At 41.1% G+C, this 15,991-nt stretch overlaps 1 protein-coding gene across 1 annotated transcript in view; it reads right to left on the reverse strand.

Moving 5' to 3' along the window:
* erbb3a (erb-b2 receptor tyrosine kinase 3a) overlaps window positions 1-15,991 on the reverse strand; it is a 69,620-nt gene that overhangs the window by 21,139 nt on the left and 32,490 nt on the right. Inside the window, exons 8-14 of the mRNA XM_061890097.1 lie at window positions 15,678-15,791; window positions 12,198-12,315; window positions 12,047-12,120; window positions 7,672-7,762; window positions 6,492-6,709; window positions 6,279-6,411; window positions 6,105-6,198 (exon numbers count right to left, since the gene is read on the reverse strand). Coding sequence (XP_061746081.1) covers window positions 6,105-6,198; window positions 6,279-6,411; window positions 6,492-6,709; window positions 7,672-7,762; window positions 12,047-12,120; window positions 12,198-12,315; window positions 15,678-15,791 — 842 coding nt within the window. The remainder of the gene's footprint in view (window positions 1-6,104; window positions 6,199-6,278; window positions 6,412-6,491; window positions 6,710-7,671; window positions 7,763-12,046; window positions 12,121-12,197; window positions 12,316-15,677; window positions 15,792-15,991) is intronic.

Raw genomic sequence — 15,991 nt, forward strand, 5'->3', positions numbered from 1 at the left:
GTCCACCACAGACCTTGTGACAGTAGTATGACTGGAACTGCACGGATGTCCAGCCTCACCCAGAAGCCGTGATTTATCTTCAAGGTTTAGTCCCTTAGCCTTTTAAGTACGTAGTTTTAATACCAGCGCTGGAGAGAAGACCCTCTACACACATGCCTTTGTCCACCTTGCCGCCCCTCCCTGGCTGAGTTGCTTGAGTGTTGTCCAACTGAACCGGAAGTTTGCCAAAGTGTGTGTATTTGACACACACATTCTGCCTACTCTCTCTTTGTCCTGTTCCTTGCACCTCTTCTCACCATCAAAACTAACTCAGATACTGTGGGCCTGATTTAGTCTGCTCTGCTCTGCTAAGCCAAATATTGTCAAAATACTCTCACTGGTTTCTCTTCCTGTCATTTTTCGTATTCGTCTTTCTCCTGACTCACTTTTCCACCCTAACTGATCAGCGCGGACCTTGGTAACTCGGGCAACGTCCGACCCTGTATGGAAACTATTTCTCCTGACCATTTTCATGAAACTGCTTGCAATAGGTTTCAAGTACTGCTAGCTTTTGCGGGAATAACAGCACATACTTGGCGATTCAAGGTTTCTCAGGGGCAAGGCCAGGGCGAGACAGGCTGATTCCACGACTCGTTGCAGCGACTGACCAGATGATAGGTTTGTCTATCTCTGCTCTTGCGTAGAGTACGTCGCTATGCTCTGACTGGCATGGTCCTCCACAGACCTCGTGACATTACTATGATTGGAACTGCACGGATGTCCAGCCTCACCCAGAAGCCGTGATTTATCTTCAAGGTTTACTCCCTTAGCCTTTTAAGTACGTAGTTTTAATACCAGCGCTGGAGAGAAGACCCTCTACACACATGCCTTTGTCCACCTTGCCGCCCCTCCCTGGCTGAGTTGCTTGAGTGTTGTCCAATTGAACCGGAAGTTTTCCTAAGTGTGTGTTTTCGACACATTTGTCTACTCTCTCTTTGTCTTGTTCCTTGCACCTCTTCTCACCATCGAAACTAACTAAGATACTGTTGGCCTGATTTACTCTGCTCTGCTCTGCTACTCTGCTAAGCCAAATATTGTCAAAATACTCTTACTGGTTGCTCTTCCTGTCATTCTTCGTATTCGTCTTTCTCCTGACTCACTTTTCCACCCTAACTGGTCAGCGCGGACCTTGGTAACTCGGGCGACGTCCGTCCCTGTATGGAATCTATTTCTCCTGACCATTTTCATGAAACTGCTTACAATAGGTTTCAAGTACTGCTAGCTTTTGCGGGAATAACAGCACATACTTGGCGAATCAAGGTTTCTCAGGGGCAAGGCCAGGTCGAGACCGGCTGATTCCACGACTCGTTACAGCGACTGACCAGATGATAGGTTTGTCTATCTCTGCTCTTGTGTAGAGTACGTCGCTATGCTCTGACTGGCATGGTCCACCACAGACCTTGTGACAGTAGTATGACTGGAACTGCACGGATGTCCAGCCTCACCCAGAAGCCGTGATTTATCTTCAAGGTTTACTCCCTTAGCCTTTTAAGTACGTAGTTTTAATACCAGCGCTGGAGAGAAGACCCTCTACACACATGCCTTTGTCCACCTTACCGCCCCTCCCTGGCTGAGTTGCTTGAGTGTTGTCCAACTGAACCGGAAGTTTGCCTAAGTGTGTGTTTTCGACACACACATTTGTCTACTCTCTCTTTGTCCTGTTCCTTGCACCTCTTCTCACCATCGAAACTAACTAAGATACTGCGGGCCTGATTTACTCTGCTCTGCTCTGCTACTCTGCTAAGCACAATATTGTCAAAATACTCTTACTGGTTTCTCTTCCTGTCATTCTTCGTATTCGTCTTTCTCCTGACTCACTTTTCCACCCTAACTGATCAGCGCGGACCTTGGTAACTCGGGCGACGTCCGACCCTGTATGGAATCTATTTCTCCTGACCATTTTCATGAAACTGCTTGCAAGAGGTTTCAAGTACTGCTAGCTTTTGCGGGACTAACAGCACATACTTGGCGAATCAAGGTTTCTCAGGGGCAAGGCCAGGCCGAGACCGGCTGATTCCACGACTCGTTGCAGCGACTGACCAGATGATAGGTTTGTCTATCTCTGCTCTTGTGTAGAGTACGTCGCTATGCTCTGACTGGCATGGTCCACCACAGACCTTGTGACAGTACTATGATTGGAACTGCACGGATGTCCAGCCTCACCCAGTAGCCGTGATTTGTCTTCGAGGTTTACTCCCTTAGCCTTTTAAGTACGTAGTTTTAATACCAGCGCTGGAGAGAAGACCCTCTACACACATGCCTTTGTCCACCTTGCCGCCCCTCCCTGGCTGAGTTGCTTGAGTGTTGTCCAACTGAACCGGAAGTTTGCCAAAGTGTGTGTATTTGACACACACATTCTGCCTACTCTCTCTTTGTCCTGTTCCTTGCACCTCTTCTCACCATCAAAACTAACTCAGATACTGTGGGCCTGATTTACTCTGCTCTGCTCTGCTACTCTGCTAAGCCAAATATTGTCAAAATACTCTCATTGGTTTCTCTTCCTGTCATTTTTCGTATTCGTCTTTCTCCTGACTCACTTTTCCACCCTAACTGATCAGCGCGGACCTTGGTAACTCGGGCAACGTCCGACCCTGTATGGAAACTATTTCTCCTGACCATTTTCATGAAACTGCTTGCAATAGGTTTCAAGTACTGCTAGCTTTTGCGGGAATAACAGCACATACTTGGCGATTCAAGGTTTCTCAGGGGCAAGGCCAGGGCGAGACAGGCTGAATCCACGACTCGTTGCAGCGACTGACCAGATGATAGGTTTGTCTATCTCTGCTCTTGAGTAGAGTACGTCGCTATGCTCTGACTGGCATGGTCCTCCACAGACCTCGTGACAGTACTATGATTGGAACTGCATGGATGTCCAGTCTCACCCAGAAGCCGTGATTTGTCTACAAGCTTTACTCCCTTAGCCTTTGATCAACCAAGACCTTAACCACAAGGCAGCGGTAAACATGTCGTAACCCTGAGGAGGGAGGCTACCAGGTGCTACACCTTGCCCAAGAGTGACCTGGGGTTTTCTGTCAGGGTTGTCCAACCCCTAACCTTTGGTCAAACAGGACCTGCCCGCAAGCTAGCGGAGACTCATGGAGGGCGGGGTCGTCAGAGCCCATGCAATAACCAAACTGCCCACTGCCCATATTTACTAGGATCCAAATACCATGTGCAAAACAAAGAGTGCAAACAATAAAATTGCATGTGAATTAAATGTTTTCGCACACTCTAGGCATTCTCTCGATGAGCTTCAAGAGGTAGTCACCTGAAATGATGTTCACTTCACAGGTGTGCTCGAAGCTCATGGAGAGAATGCCAAGAGTGTGCAAAGCAGTAATTGGGGACAAGGGTGGCTATTTTGAAGAAACTATAATATAAAACATGTTTTCAGTTATTTCACCTTTTTTGGTTAAGTACACAACTCCACGTGTTCATTCATAGTTTTGATGCCTTCAGTGACAATCTACAATGTAAATAGTCATGATAATAAAGAAAACGCATTGAATGAGGAGAAGTTGTGTCCAAACTTTTGGCCTGTACTGTATATATTGTTATACATATGTATGTATACATGTATATATGGTTTTATATATATGTATATATTTGTGTGTGTATGTCTCTGTGGTAAAAGTCCCGAATGCACGCAAAATCCTCATATAAATAATGCGTCCTGCACCACTTTTCAATTGCACACGCAGTTTTCCTACATCACACGCAACACGCCCTCTTATAACACATGCAATTTTTATTTTGTTTGCACACACAATTTCGCACGTGGTATTTGGATCTTAGTAAACCTGGCCCATAGTCCATAATGTAAATAGTCATGAAAATGAAAAAAACGCATTGAATGAGAAGGTGTATCCAAATGTTTGCCCTGTACTGTACATATAAACCCAAATATACACATATATACACAAATACACACTTTTACAACCATATTTGTTATGATCCACTACCCGGATCATCACATATTCTTGTTTTGTTCCACTTTTGTATCATATTCTGTTGTTTGACGTCCTTAGTTCCTGTTTGTTCGGTCACCATGGCTGCTTATTAGTTTTCACCTGCCCCTTGCTTTCGACGCACACCTGCTTTTGCTGATTACTCCCTTATTTAAGCCTGCCCCTTTTGTTCTTGCTGGTTCGGATCCTAATTTGCTTTACACGCAACAAGTGACGACTTCTATGTTCATACTCGCTAGCTTTTGCGCTACGCCTTGTTTTTCCCTAGCTCTCATGCTAGTAATTTTTGTTTTCCCTTTTTGTGCCTTTGTGGCAGTTTTTCTGTTTCCTCGTCTGTTTTATATAATAAATGAATATAATAAATGGGTAGTATTTGTATAGCGCTTTTCTACCTTTAAGGTACTCAAAGCGCTTTGACACTACTTCCACATTTACCCATTCACACACACATTCACACACTGATGGGGGGAGCTGCCATGCAAGGCGCTAACCAGCACCCATCAGTTTTACTTATTAATGAATCTTTATTTCTTACCGTACGCTGTGATCTTGCCCGAACGCATCCAAGGAAGAACTAATCCGGCATCACTATGCCCACCAAGTCTCACAATATTTGTATATATAGATATGCATAACCATATATACATATAAACCCATGTATATACATACCTACACATACACATATATATACATATGTATAACCATACATACATATAAACCCATATATACACATATATACACATCTATATAACCATATTTGTATATATACATATGCATAACCATATATACATATAAAACCATATATACACATATATACACATACTTACACATATACACATATATATATATATATATATATAAAACCATATTTGTATATATACATATGCATAACCATATATACATATAAACCCATATACACACATATATACACATACTTACACATATACACATATATATATAACCATATTTGTATATATACATATGCATAACCATATATACATATAAAACCATATATACACATATATACACATACTTACATATATACACACACACACATATATATAACCATATTTGTATATATACATATGTATTACCATATATACATATAAACCCATATATACACACATACAAATGGGACCCACTACCTCCCTGTTTGACACTCAGCATTAAGGTTTGGAATTGGGGGTTTTATCACCAAAATGATTCCCGAGCGTGGCCACCGCTGCTGCTCGCTGCTCCCCTCACCTCCCAGGGTTTGGAACAAGGGGATGGGTCAAATGCAGAGAGTAATTTCACCCCATTTAGTGTGTGGATTAAAGTTAAAGTACCAATGATTGGGACACACACACACTAGATGTGTTCACCCCCTGGGAGGTGAGGGGAGCAGTGAGCAGCAGCGGTATCCACGCCCGGGAATCATTGTGGTGATTTAACCCCCAATTCCATCCCTTGATGCTGAGTGCCAAGCAGGGAGGTAACGGCTCCCATTTTTATAGTCTTTGGTATGACCCACAACCTATTGATCTCAGGGCAGACACTCTTATTTTAAGTAATATAGAAATGTATCACAGCTGTTACCTATTTAAAAAGTATTGGATGTCATTGATTGTCTCAGAACTTTCCAACAGTTTTTATCTAAAGTCCAGTTAAGATGTATTCTGAAGTGAAATTTGTCTTGGAACTGAATAGTTGGAGTCTCCTCACTAAATGTAAATATATATTGATGTATACATGCACCTGGGGATAGGTTGATTGGCAACACTAAATTGGCCCTAGTGTGTGAATGTGAGTGTGAATGTTGTCTGTCTATCTGTGTTGGCCCTGCGATGAGGTGGCGACTTGTCCAGGGTGTACCCCGCCTTCCGCCCGATTGTAGCTGAGATAGGCGCCAGCGCCCCCCGCGACTCCAAAAGGGAATATGCGGTAGAAAATGGATGGATGGATGGATGGAAACACAATGTGGGAAGGGATGGCTGTAGTGCCACTGGCAAACCACCAGATGGCAGCAACACATTTGGCCGCTGGCTACATGTTCAATGCGCTGGCTGTCAAACCAGGTGATAAGTGTTCCGGTTCAGACTCATGTAGGTATGTTACCTGGCCTGTACAGGTCTGCTTTCCCTCCTGGACTTTACACTCGGAGTGGCAGTGCATACATTCCCCTGAAGCGTCGGCAAACTCTCGCCTCTCCCTGCATTCGGGGCGACAAGTCCTTTAACAACCAGCCAAACGCACCAAGCAACCGGAAAGCGGTCTTTCATGAAAACCGACCCCGTCAGGAACATGCAGTCTGCCACGCAAGTTCCTCCTCTGCTGTATTTGCTGCAGGACAGGCACTGGTCAGGTCCCGGACCCCAGCAGCCCTCGGAGGAACACAGGGGGTCGCACACGTGACCCTCCTCCACTGCAAAGGACATCCAAACAAAGTCAGCCGACCTGCACCGCGTGCCACGGAGGAGGCGTTCAGGACCCGACCCCACTCACCGCACTTAGCTCTTGGCCGGTTTTCTTTGATATCGGCGTACTTCTGCCGCCGCTGTGGCCGCGAACTGCCGCTGAAGATCCGCGTCCAGTTGACCGTGTCGTAGTAACACAGGTTCTTGTTTCGGGTGATGTAAACCCTGCCGTCGTTGATTCTTTGCAAAGAACGTAGGCCCAGGGAGGTCAGGGAGGGGATCCTCATCACCAGTAGAGAGTAGCCCCTAAAAAAAAGCAGAATAAGGCAACTTGATGGACCTGATTGTGTCGCCAAGTACCTCACACCTGAAAGGTACCCATCATGTACCAAATGAAGCGGTGAATATATATATACCGTATTTCCTTCAATTGCCGCAGGGCATATAGTATGCACCTGCCTAACTCGCTTCACAAAATAATTAGCGCATGCTTAGTATTACCGCCTGGTCGAACTCGTGACGTCACGAGTGACACTTCCCCTGTCGTCATTTTCTAAACGGAGGAGGCTGATTTCAATACCGGTAATTTGAAATCGCATAAAGGGAAGAAGATTAAGAGCTATTCAGTAGGATTTAAGGTCCAAGCTTACATCACACTCAATTTTTTTTACTGCATGCCTTTGGTAAGTGCCGGAGTGAGAAGAGGTTTTAGAATAATTAGCGCATGCTTACTTTTACCGCATGCCTTTGGTAAGCGCAGGAGTGAGAAGAGGTTTTAAATTAATTAGCGCCCCGGCGGCAATTCAAGGAAATACGGTATATATATATATATATATATATATATATATATATATATATATATATATATATATATATATACATATATATATATATATATATATATATATATGTATACATATATATATGTATATATGTGTATATATATATATATATACATATATACATATATATATACATATATATGTATACATATATATATATATATATATATATATATATACACATTGAAGCTGAGATAGGCGCCAGCACCCCCCGCGACCCCAAAAGGGAATAAGCGGTAGGAAATGGATGGATGGATGGATGGATGTATATATATTTATATGCATACACACACACACACACACACACACACATACACATATATATACACATACACACACTGAAAAAATACACATTTACATACAAATTAAGCTTAATTTGCTTAGTTTGTGTTTTACTGGTGAGTGATTGAAAAAACAACAACTCACCTGTTAAGTGATCGGCCTTGGATGGTTTGCAGGTTGGAGAAGACGGAGAGGTCGGTCATGTTTTCAGGCCATGATTGGATACTGAGGATGTCTGAAAATGGAGATGTGGGGAATGAATTCAGATTTTATACATTCATGTATTTATGGCGGGAAATGTATTCGAACCACAACATAGATTTGCCGCTAACTGCTTCTAAACCTTGCTCATAAACACTTTATAACGGGACTATCTAAATGTAGGCTGGTTTTACAATCCAGGACAGTAGATGCAGGGCTAAAACTGGGGCAATGAAAATGTATATTTTTTTCATTTTATGTTAAACAATTTTTGATTTAAGATTAATCAAATTTGAATTTAATTTGATGCTTGCTTTGTACTAAAAAGAATGAATGGGAAGTGTATTATATGTATGATAATTGTCAGCGTTTGTTGGTGACGAACCCCAAGATGCAGAGAAGGAGGCAGGCATCGAGTAAGAAAACATGATTTAATAAAACACTAAGACAAAACCGAACAAAAGGGTACAAACAAAAGGTGCGCACTCTGGTGGATAACAAACTTGGCTATGAACAAAACAAACTGGAAGCAGGGAACAAAACAGTAAGCTACAAACAGCTACCGAATATAGCTTACTGCAAGAAGAAAATCAGTGACACAACAAGAGCGACAATAATCCAGCACTGACTGGAGGAGAAAACAGGTCTTAAATAGTGTCAGGCTCGGGCTGTGGATGTTTGTGCTTCCTCGATGCAAGGATGATGTGGGACGAGTCAGGCATGAATGTAAGTACATGTTTATTAAATAAACAAACACTATAATCAAAAATAATCAAACAAAGGGCGCTCACAAGGAGGTATAAAACTTGGCTACAAAATATAAACAGGAAACAAAAACACTTGCTCGATTGGCATGAATGAACTATGAACGGACGAAACAAAACTAGCACTGTGGCATAAATACATAAACTTACTCGGCATGAAACTGTGGGCGAGGACGTGAAGGTTTGAACAGCATGGATAGGGTGCGTGCGAGTGTGAGGATCCCAGGACGAAGACAAGAAAAAGAGTGGCTTAAATAGCCGTGATGATTAGTGAAAACAGGTGAGGCTGAGAACAGGGGTGTGACAGGTGAAAACTAATGAGGTTGGCATGGAAACAAACAAAACCAGGAAGTGCAAAACGTGACTGATTGTCCAAAATCAAAAACATAACATGACAAAACAAAATCCAGAGAACATATCTCCACTGCATCCCACGCTTTGCTTTGGACTTGGTGATTTTTGCCTTAGTTGCAGCTGATTGGCCATGGAAACCCATTCCATGAAGCTCTCTGCGTACTGTACGTGGGCCAATTGGAAGGACACATGAAGTCTGGAGCTCTGTGGCAACTGACTGTGCAGAAAGTCTTCGCACTATGCGCTTCAGTATCCGCCGACCCCTCTCTGTCAGTTTACATGGCCTACCACTTGGTGGCTGAGTTGCTGTTGTTCCCTAAATCTTCCATTTTCTTATAATAAAGCCAACAGTTGAGTTTTGAATATTTAGGAGCAGGGAAATTTCACGACTGAATTTGTTGCACAGGTGGCACCCTATGAGAGTTACACGCTGGAAATCACTGAGAGCGGCCCATTCTTTAACAAATGTTTGTAGGAACAGTCTCCATGCCTAAGTGCTTGGTTTTATACACCTGATTAGGACACCTGATTCTGATCATTTGGATGGGTGGCCATATAGTGTATCTAAGGAAAGAGTTGGTGGCAAAAGTGCATGTACTCACTGGGACACTGGGAGACACAGATGGAGCACAAAACCAGGAAGTGCAAAACGTGACTGATTGTCCAAAATCAAAAACATAACATGACAAAACAAAATCCATAGGTGTGACAAATAGTGGCTGGCTGATTGACACCAGGTGTGGCCAGGTGCCAATCAGCCACAGCTGAGGGGACACGGCACTCAGGGAGACGAACAGGAAACAGAACCAAAATAAGGGTGCTGACAGGAACTAAAGACTAATGCAGAGGAAAAACTGAGACATAGACCAAAACTGTCAGGGACAAGACTGACAATAATGACATTAAATTCAGATTGTTGAGTTAATATCTTTTTTTTTCTTTTTTTTTTCCCCCAGTAAATAACAATTTTAACATTATTAAAACAATGGTCCTAAATGAACTATGGCTAAAATTTTAACTCAGTATTTTTGCTTTATAAAAGAGGGACTAACGCTGGGTACGGAAATGTATTATTATATTGTTATTATTAAATGATAATCTGCCGGTGAGGGAGCAGGAGGCGTCGTGGAATATGTTTGCTGTAAAAATGTCATATAAAATGACCTGTCATTCATTAATTGCAATTTTATTTGCACTTCTTCAAAAAAAAAACAGGGACCCCTCAAGAATTGTGGGGCCCTAAGCTCAGCTAATAGACTGCATTGTTACTCCCCTTTTTTAAATAACTCATCGTACAACTTGGGGTCTCCTTAAAATGACGTACAAAGTTAATTAACCTCCAACAGCTACCTACCGTGACCCCAATAGGGACAAGCGGTAGAAAACGGATGGGGATGGATAGTTACAATAAGTGGCGTTGCAAACACTGTACAAAACTTCTACATCCTGATTATGCTTTATAGATTAGAAGATTGGTCTGCCAGAAGATAAAAAGACATAGCAAGAGGGATGAATTTTACCAAAATTTCCAATTCAGTCGTTACATTTAGTATTCAAACCCTTCTAAGTTCTGTTTTTGAAAAAAAAATGTGGCTAAAGACTTTTGGTGGTCATATTAGACAAATCTAAAGACTGGCTCGAAAGCACGAATCTCCTTTCTTATTGAGCTGATCCGTCTTGCTAGAGAAAAAGCGCTACGTAAATATAATTCACTTCACCTATGAAACGCACACAAAAATAAAGTTAATGCTATCATGATCTCACATGACAGTTTGGATTTTATTATTAGTTTCTGTATTTATTTCTTGTCAATTTCCTTTTCCATTTTCTGTTTGCCTTTGCCACTTGTCTTGTCTGACCACTGACTCCCTCACCTCAGGTCAGGACCCACCTGTCCCCCTGATTGTCAATCAGGTCAAGACCCACCTGTACTCCCTGACTGTCAATCAGGTCAAGACTCACCTGTTCCCCTGACTGTCAATCAGGTCAGGACTCATCCGTCCCCCTGATTGGCAATCAGGTCAAAACAAACCTGTCTAAAACTTGGCAATCCAGACTCACCTTCCCCCCGATAAGCAATCAGGACACACCTGCTCCTCCATTGGCAATCAGGACACACCTGCTCCCATATTGGCAATCAGGACACACTTGCTCCCCGATTGGCAATCCAGACACACCTGCTCCCCGATTGGCAATCCAGACACACCTGCTCCCCGATTGGCAATCAGGACCAACCTTTCCCCCTGATTGGCAATCAGGTCAGGACCCTCCGGTCTCCCCCGTATGTCAATCAGGTTAGGACCCACCTGAACCCCCCTTTGGCAATCAGGTCAGGACACACCTGTCCCCCGATTGGCAATCCGGACACACCTGCTCACCAATTGGCAATCAGAACACACCTGCTCCCGGATTGGCAATCAGGACACACCTGCTCACTGATTGGAAATTAGGACACACCTGCTCCCCGATTGGCAATCAGGACACACCTGCTCCCGGATTGGGCAATCAGGACACACCTTCTCACTGATCGGCAATTAGGACACACCTGCTCCCGGATTGGCAATCAGGACACACCTGCTCCACGATTGGAAATCCGGACACACCTGCTCATCAATTGGCAATCAGGACACATCTGCTCCCCGATTGGCAATTAGGACACACCTGCTCCCAGATTGGCAATCAGGACACACCTGCTCACTGATTTGCAATCAGAACACACCTGCTCTTGGATTGGCAATCAGGACACACCTGCTCCCGGATTGGGTAATCAGGACACACCTGCTCCCTGATTGGCAATCAGGACACACCTGCTCCCCGATTGGCAATTCCGGACACACCTGCTCACCGATTGGCAATCCAGACACACATGTTCACCGATTGGCAATCAGGACACACCTGTTCCCCGGTTGGCAATCAGGATGCTTTTTTACAACAGCCCTATTGTCTGGACTAGCCAGGATCTTTTTATTTTATTTCTCTTTTCTTTTGCGCTTCACAGCGTTTGCTCTTTGTGCACTTCCCACCCGCACAGCTTTGTTTTTTGTAATCAAATGCATTTTTACCTGCGCTATACCTGCCGTCTCTGCATCCTGGGGTTCCAGACTAACGGACCATGACACGTTCGCATTTCTAAACATGTTTGCTTAGCTTTTTTAATGGGTTTTTTTTCTTCTTTTGCTTCAAATCAAACGAGGACGCACCTGTGATCTCCTGCACTGTGTTGAAGATCTTCAGTTTCTCCGGGTCGAGGGCCGGCACCTTCTTGTAATCGTCACTTTTTGGGGAGAGGGGGGGAGGGGGGGTGAGACTATGCAGATCGTAACGAGCCGTTCGGACCGAGAGTTTTGTTACCCTTGGATCCCGGTCACCAGGAAGTGAAGACTGCCTTGGATCTTTGTGCAGTTGATGAAACCGTCTATGTTGAGCGCGTCCACGGTCTCCCGGTCCTGAGTCCCCGTACCGCGGCACACTGCGAGGGAGCAAAGATCCCCACGGGCCATTAACGCCATCACAACATGGCATCATGCACCGAGCTGATTGTTATATGCTGTCCTGTTTGTGCAGCTAAATTACAGAAATATTTAAAAAAAAACATTTTTTTTTTTTTTTTTTCAGTTTTAGGGCACATAGTACAGTACAGTTTTTACTGTAATGCCAGAACTTTTTATTTAGGTCTTCAAACAGAGCTGTCCTTATAACAGTTTGATATAATTTATCCTGAATATCAATGATGAAGAAAGTACCATCAATTCTGGACTATATATTACTTTTTCCCTACGCTTTGAGCCCTGCAGCTTATAAAACGGTGTGGCAAATTTATGGATTTTTCTTCACTGACGACCATATTGCAACTGGTTGAAAAGAAAAAAAAAAACCAATTACATTAACTAAATTAGAGAAACATTAGAAAATGCATTTTTTTTTTTTTTGTTTTAAGGCACAAAGTACAGTACAGTTTTTACTGTAATGCCAGAACTTTTTATTTAAGTTTTCAAACAGAGCTGTCCTTATAACAATCGGATATCGTTTATACTGAATATCAATGATGAAGAAAGTACCATCAATTCTGGACTATATATTACTTTATCCCTACGCTTTGAGCCCTGCAGCTTATAAAACGGTGTGGCAAATTTATGGATTTTTCTTCACTGACGACCATATTGCAAATGGTCGAAAATGAAAAAAATAAAAAAAACAATTACATTAAATAAATTAGAGAAACATTAGAAAATGCATTTATTTTTTTTTAGTTTTAAGGCACAAAGTACAGTACAGTTTTACTGTAATGCCAGAACTTTTTATTTAAGTCTTCAAACAGAGCTGTCCTTATAACAGTTTGATATAATTTATCCTGAATATCAATGATGAAGAAAGTACCATCAATTCTGGACTATATATTACTTTTTCCCTACGCTTTGAGCCCTGCAGCTTATAAAACGGTGTGGCAAATTTATGGATTTTTCTTCACTGACGACCATATTGCAACTGGTTGAAAAGAAAAAAAAAAAACAATTACATTAAATAAATTAAAGAAACATTAGAAAATGCATTTATTTTTTTTTTGTTTTAAGGCACAAAGTACAGTACAGTTTTTACTGTAATGCCAGAACTTTTTATTTAAGTTTTCAAACAGAGCTGTCCTTATAACAATCGGATATCGTTTATACTGAATATCAATGATGAAGAAAGTACCATCAATTCTGGACTATATATTACTTTATCCCTACGCTTTGAGCCCTGCAGCTTATAAAACGGTGTGGCAAATTTATGGATTTTTCTTCACTGACGACCATATTGCAAATGGTCGAAAATGAAAAAAATAAAAAAAACAATTACATTAAATAAATTAGAGAAACATTAGAAAATGCATTTATTTTTTTTTAGTTTTAAGGCACAAAGTACAGTACAGTTTTACTGTAATGCCAGAACTTTTTATTTAAGTCTTCAAACAGAGCTGTCCTTATAACAATCGGATATTATTTATACTGAATATCAATGTTGAAGAAACTACCATCAATTCTGGACTATATATTACTTTTTCCCTACGCTTTGAGCCCTGCAGCTTATAAAACGGTGTGGCAAATTTATGGATTTTTTTTCGCAGACGACCATATTGCAAATGGTTGAAAAAAAAACAAAAAAAACAATTACACTAAATAAATTAGAGAAACATTAGAAAATGCCTTTATTTTTTTTTATTTTTAGTTTCAAGGCACTTAGTACAGTACAGTTTTACTGTAATGCCAGAACTTTTTATTTAAGTCTTCAAACAGAGCTGTCCTTATAACAATCGGATATCATTTATACTGAATATCAATGATAAAGAAAGTACCATCAATTCTGGACTATATATTACTTTTTCCCTACGCTTTGAGCCCTGCAGCTTATAAAACGGTGTGGCAAATTTATGGATTTTTCTTCACTGACGACCATATTGCAACTGGTTGAAAAGAAGAAAAAAAAAACAATTACATTAAATAAATTAAAGAAACATTAGAAAATGCATTTATTTTTTTTTTGTTTTAAGGCACAAAGTACAGTACAGTTTTTACTGTAATGCCAGAACTTTTTATTTAAGTTTTCAAACAGAGCTGTCCTTATAACAATCGGATATCGTTTATACTGAATATCAATGATGAAGAAAGTACCATCAATTCTGGACTATATATTACTTTTTCCCTACGCTTTGAGCCCTGCAGCTTATAAAACGGTGTGGCAAATTTATGGATTTTTCTTAGCAAATGGTTAGAAGAAAAAAAAAGCAACTTCATTAAATAGGTGTGTTGTTTGTGCTACGGCGCCATTTTTTGGACGAGTTTGCTCATTGCAGGTGCTACAGTGCTGCTATGCCCTTCTGTTTAGAGCTTTCATCCTGAAGTACAAATACTGTTCCGTTGACTAGCTGTCCATAGCGTTCTTACTCGTATGAATTCTCCATTCATCACTCCCAGCAATGTTTATAAGTTTTACAATATAACTAAAACAACGTGTGTGATGTCTATCAGAGTGTTTTCATGCATATTTGTACATGCTATTATAATGTAATGAAGCTAGCGTCATTAGCATTAGGTATTGCGCTAACACGTTTACGAATGACTGTGTTAGTATTATTAACTTACAATGGCATTATTTTTGTATTGTTTCACAAATTCTTAATTAAATTCACAAAAACGTCACAGTGGAGTTATTCAGTCTGTTTAGCTGATGCAAAACTATCTTTCACAGTTGGTGGGTCCATGACAATGACTTCTGTTTTGTTTGATCAGCCGTTTTACTGCCCTGTTTGTTGCATAAATAAACATTTACAAAATATTTCTGTGGAAATTAATCATTTTGCAACGTATACATCTGCGGCTAATGTATGGCAGAAGAACAACATTTACAGAAATGTATATATATATATATATATATATATATATATATATATATATATATATATATATATATATATATATTGTGTGTGCACTTTTCCAGAAAATACGGTTTTGATACATTATATAACTTCTTTATTCATGCATTCATTAACAATTACCTCCTAATTTATTTTAATCAGCATCAATATTACGGGATATTAATTCATTTGTTAGTTGACATGTTAAACACAGGAAATAAACATACTTTTTCCCTAGTTGCTGCAAAAAGAAAAAAGGGTAGTAATAAAAAAAGCTTTGCTTCTTCCTACTCCTTTTCGGACATGTTTCGAATCATGTGACTTACTTCAAGGTAACATAAAACGATTACAGTCTATTGTTTTTGAATGGATACACACATGTTATAATCGAGTACAACTGGTCATTTGAACACAAATTAATTAATGGAAACAAGTCCTACCTTTAGGACAGAGACCTCCACAGGGCTCACAGCTTTTTAGACCGTTTTTCTCCATCTCCATTTTACCCAAAGGACAATTGCTCACACACGAGCTGCCATCCATCACAAAGTTTGCTGCGAAAAGAGAACGTCAGGTTCAAACACTATTAAACAGGACATGAAGCAAAGAATCGAACAGAGATGGAATAAATTTGGCTCAATTTGAGGAGAGACGTCTGGTCTGTACTCTTGTCCAGTCTCCTCTTTTGTTTGGATTTTCCCTGACCACATGGCAACAGCTGCTTCTAAGGGACGAGGGTCGTAAACAGTTCACA

The sequence above is a fragment of the Nerophis ophidion genome, linkage group LG02 (assembly GCF_033978795.1).
Source record: "Nerophis ophidion isolate RoL-2023_Sa linkage group LG02, RoL_Noph_v1.0, whole genome shotgun sequence".
NCBI classification, from domain to species: domain Eukaryota; kingdom Metazoa; phylum Chordata; class Actinopteri; order Syngnathiformes; family Syngnathidae; genus Nerophis; species Nerophis ophidion.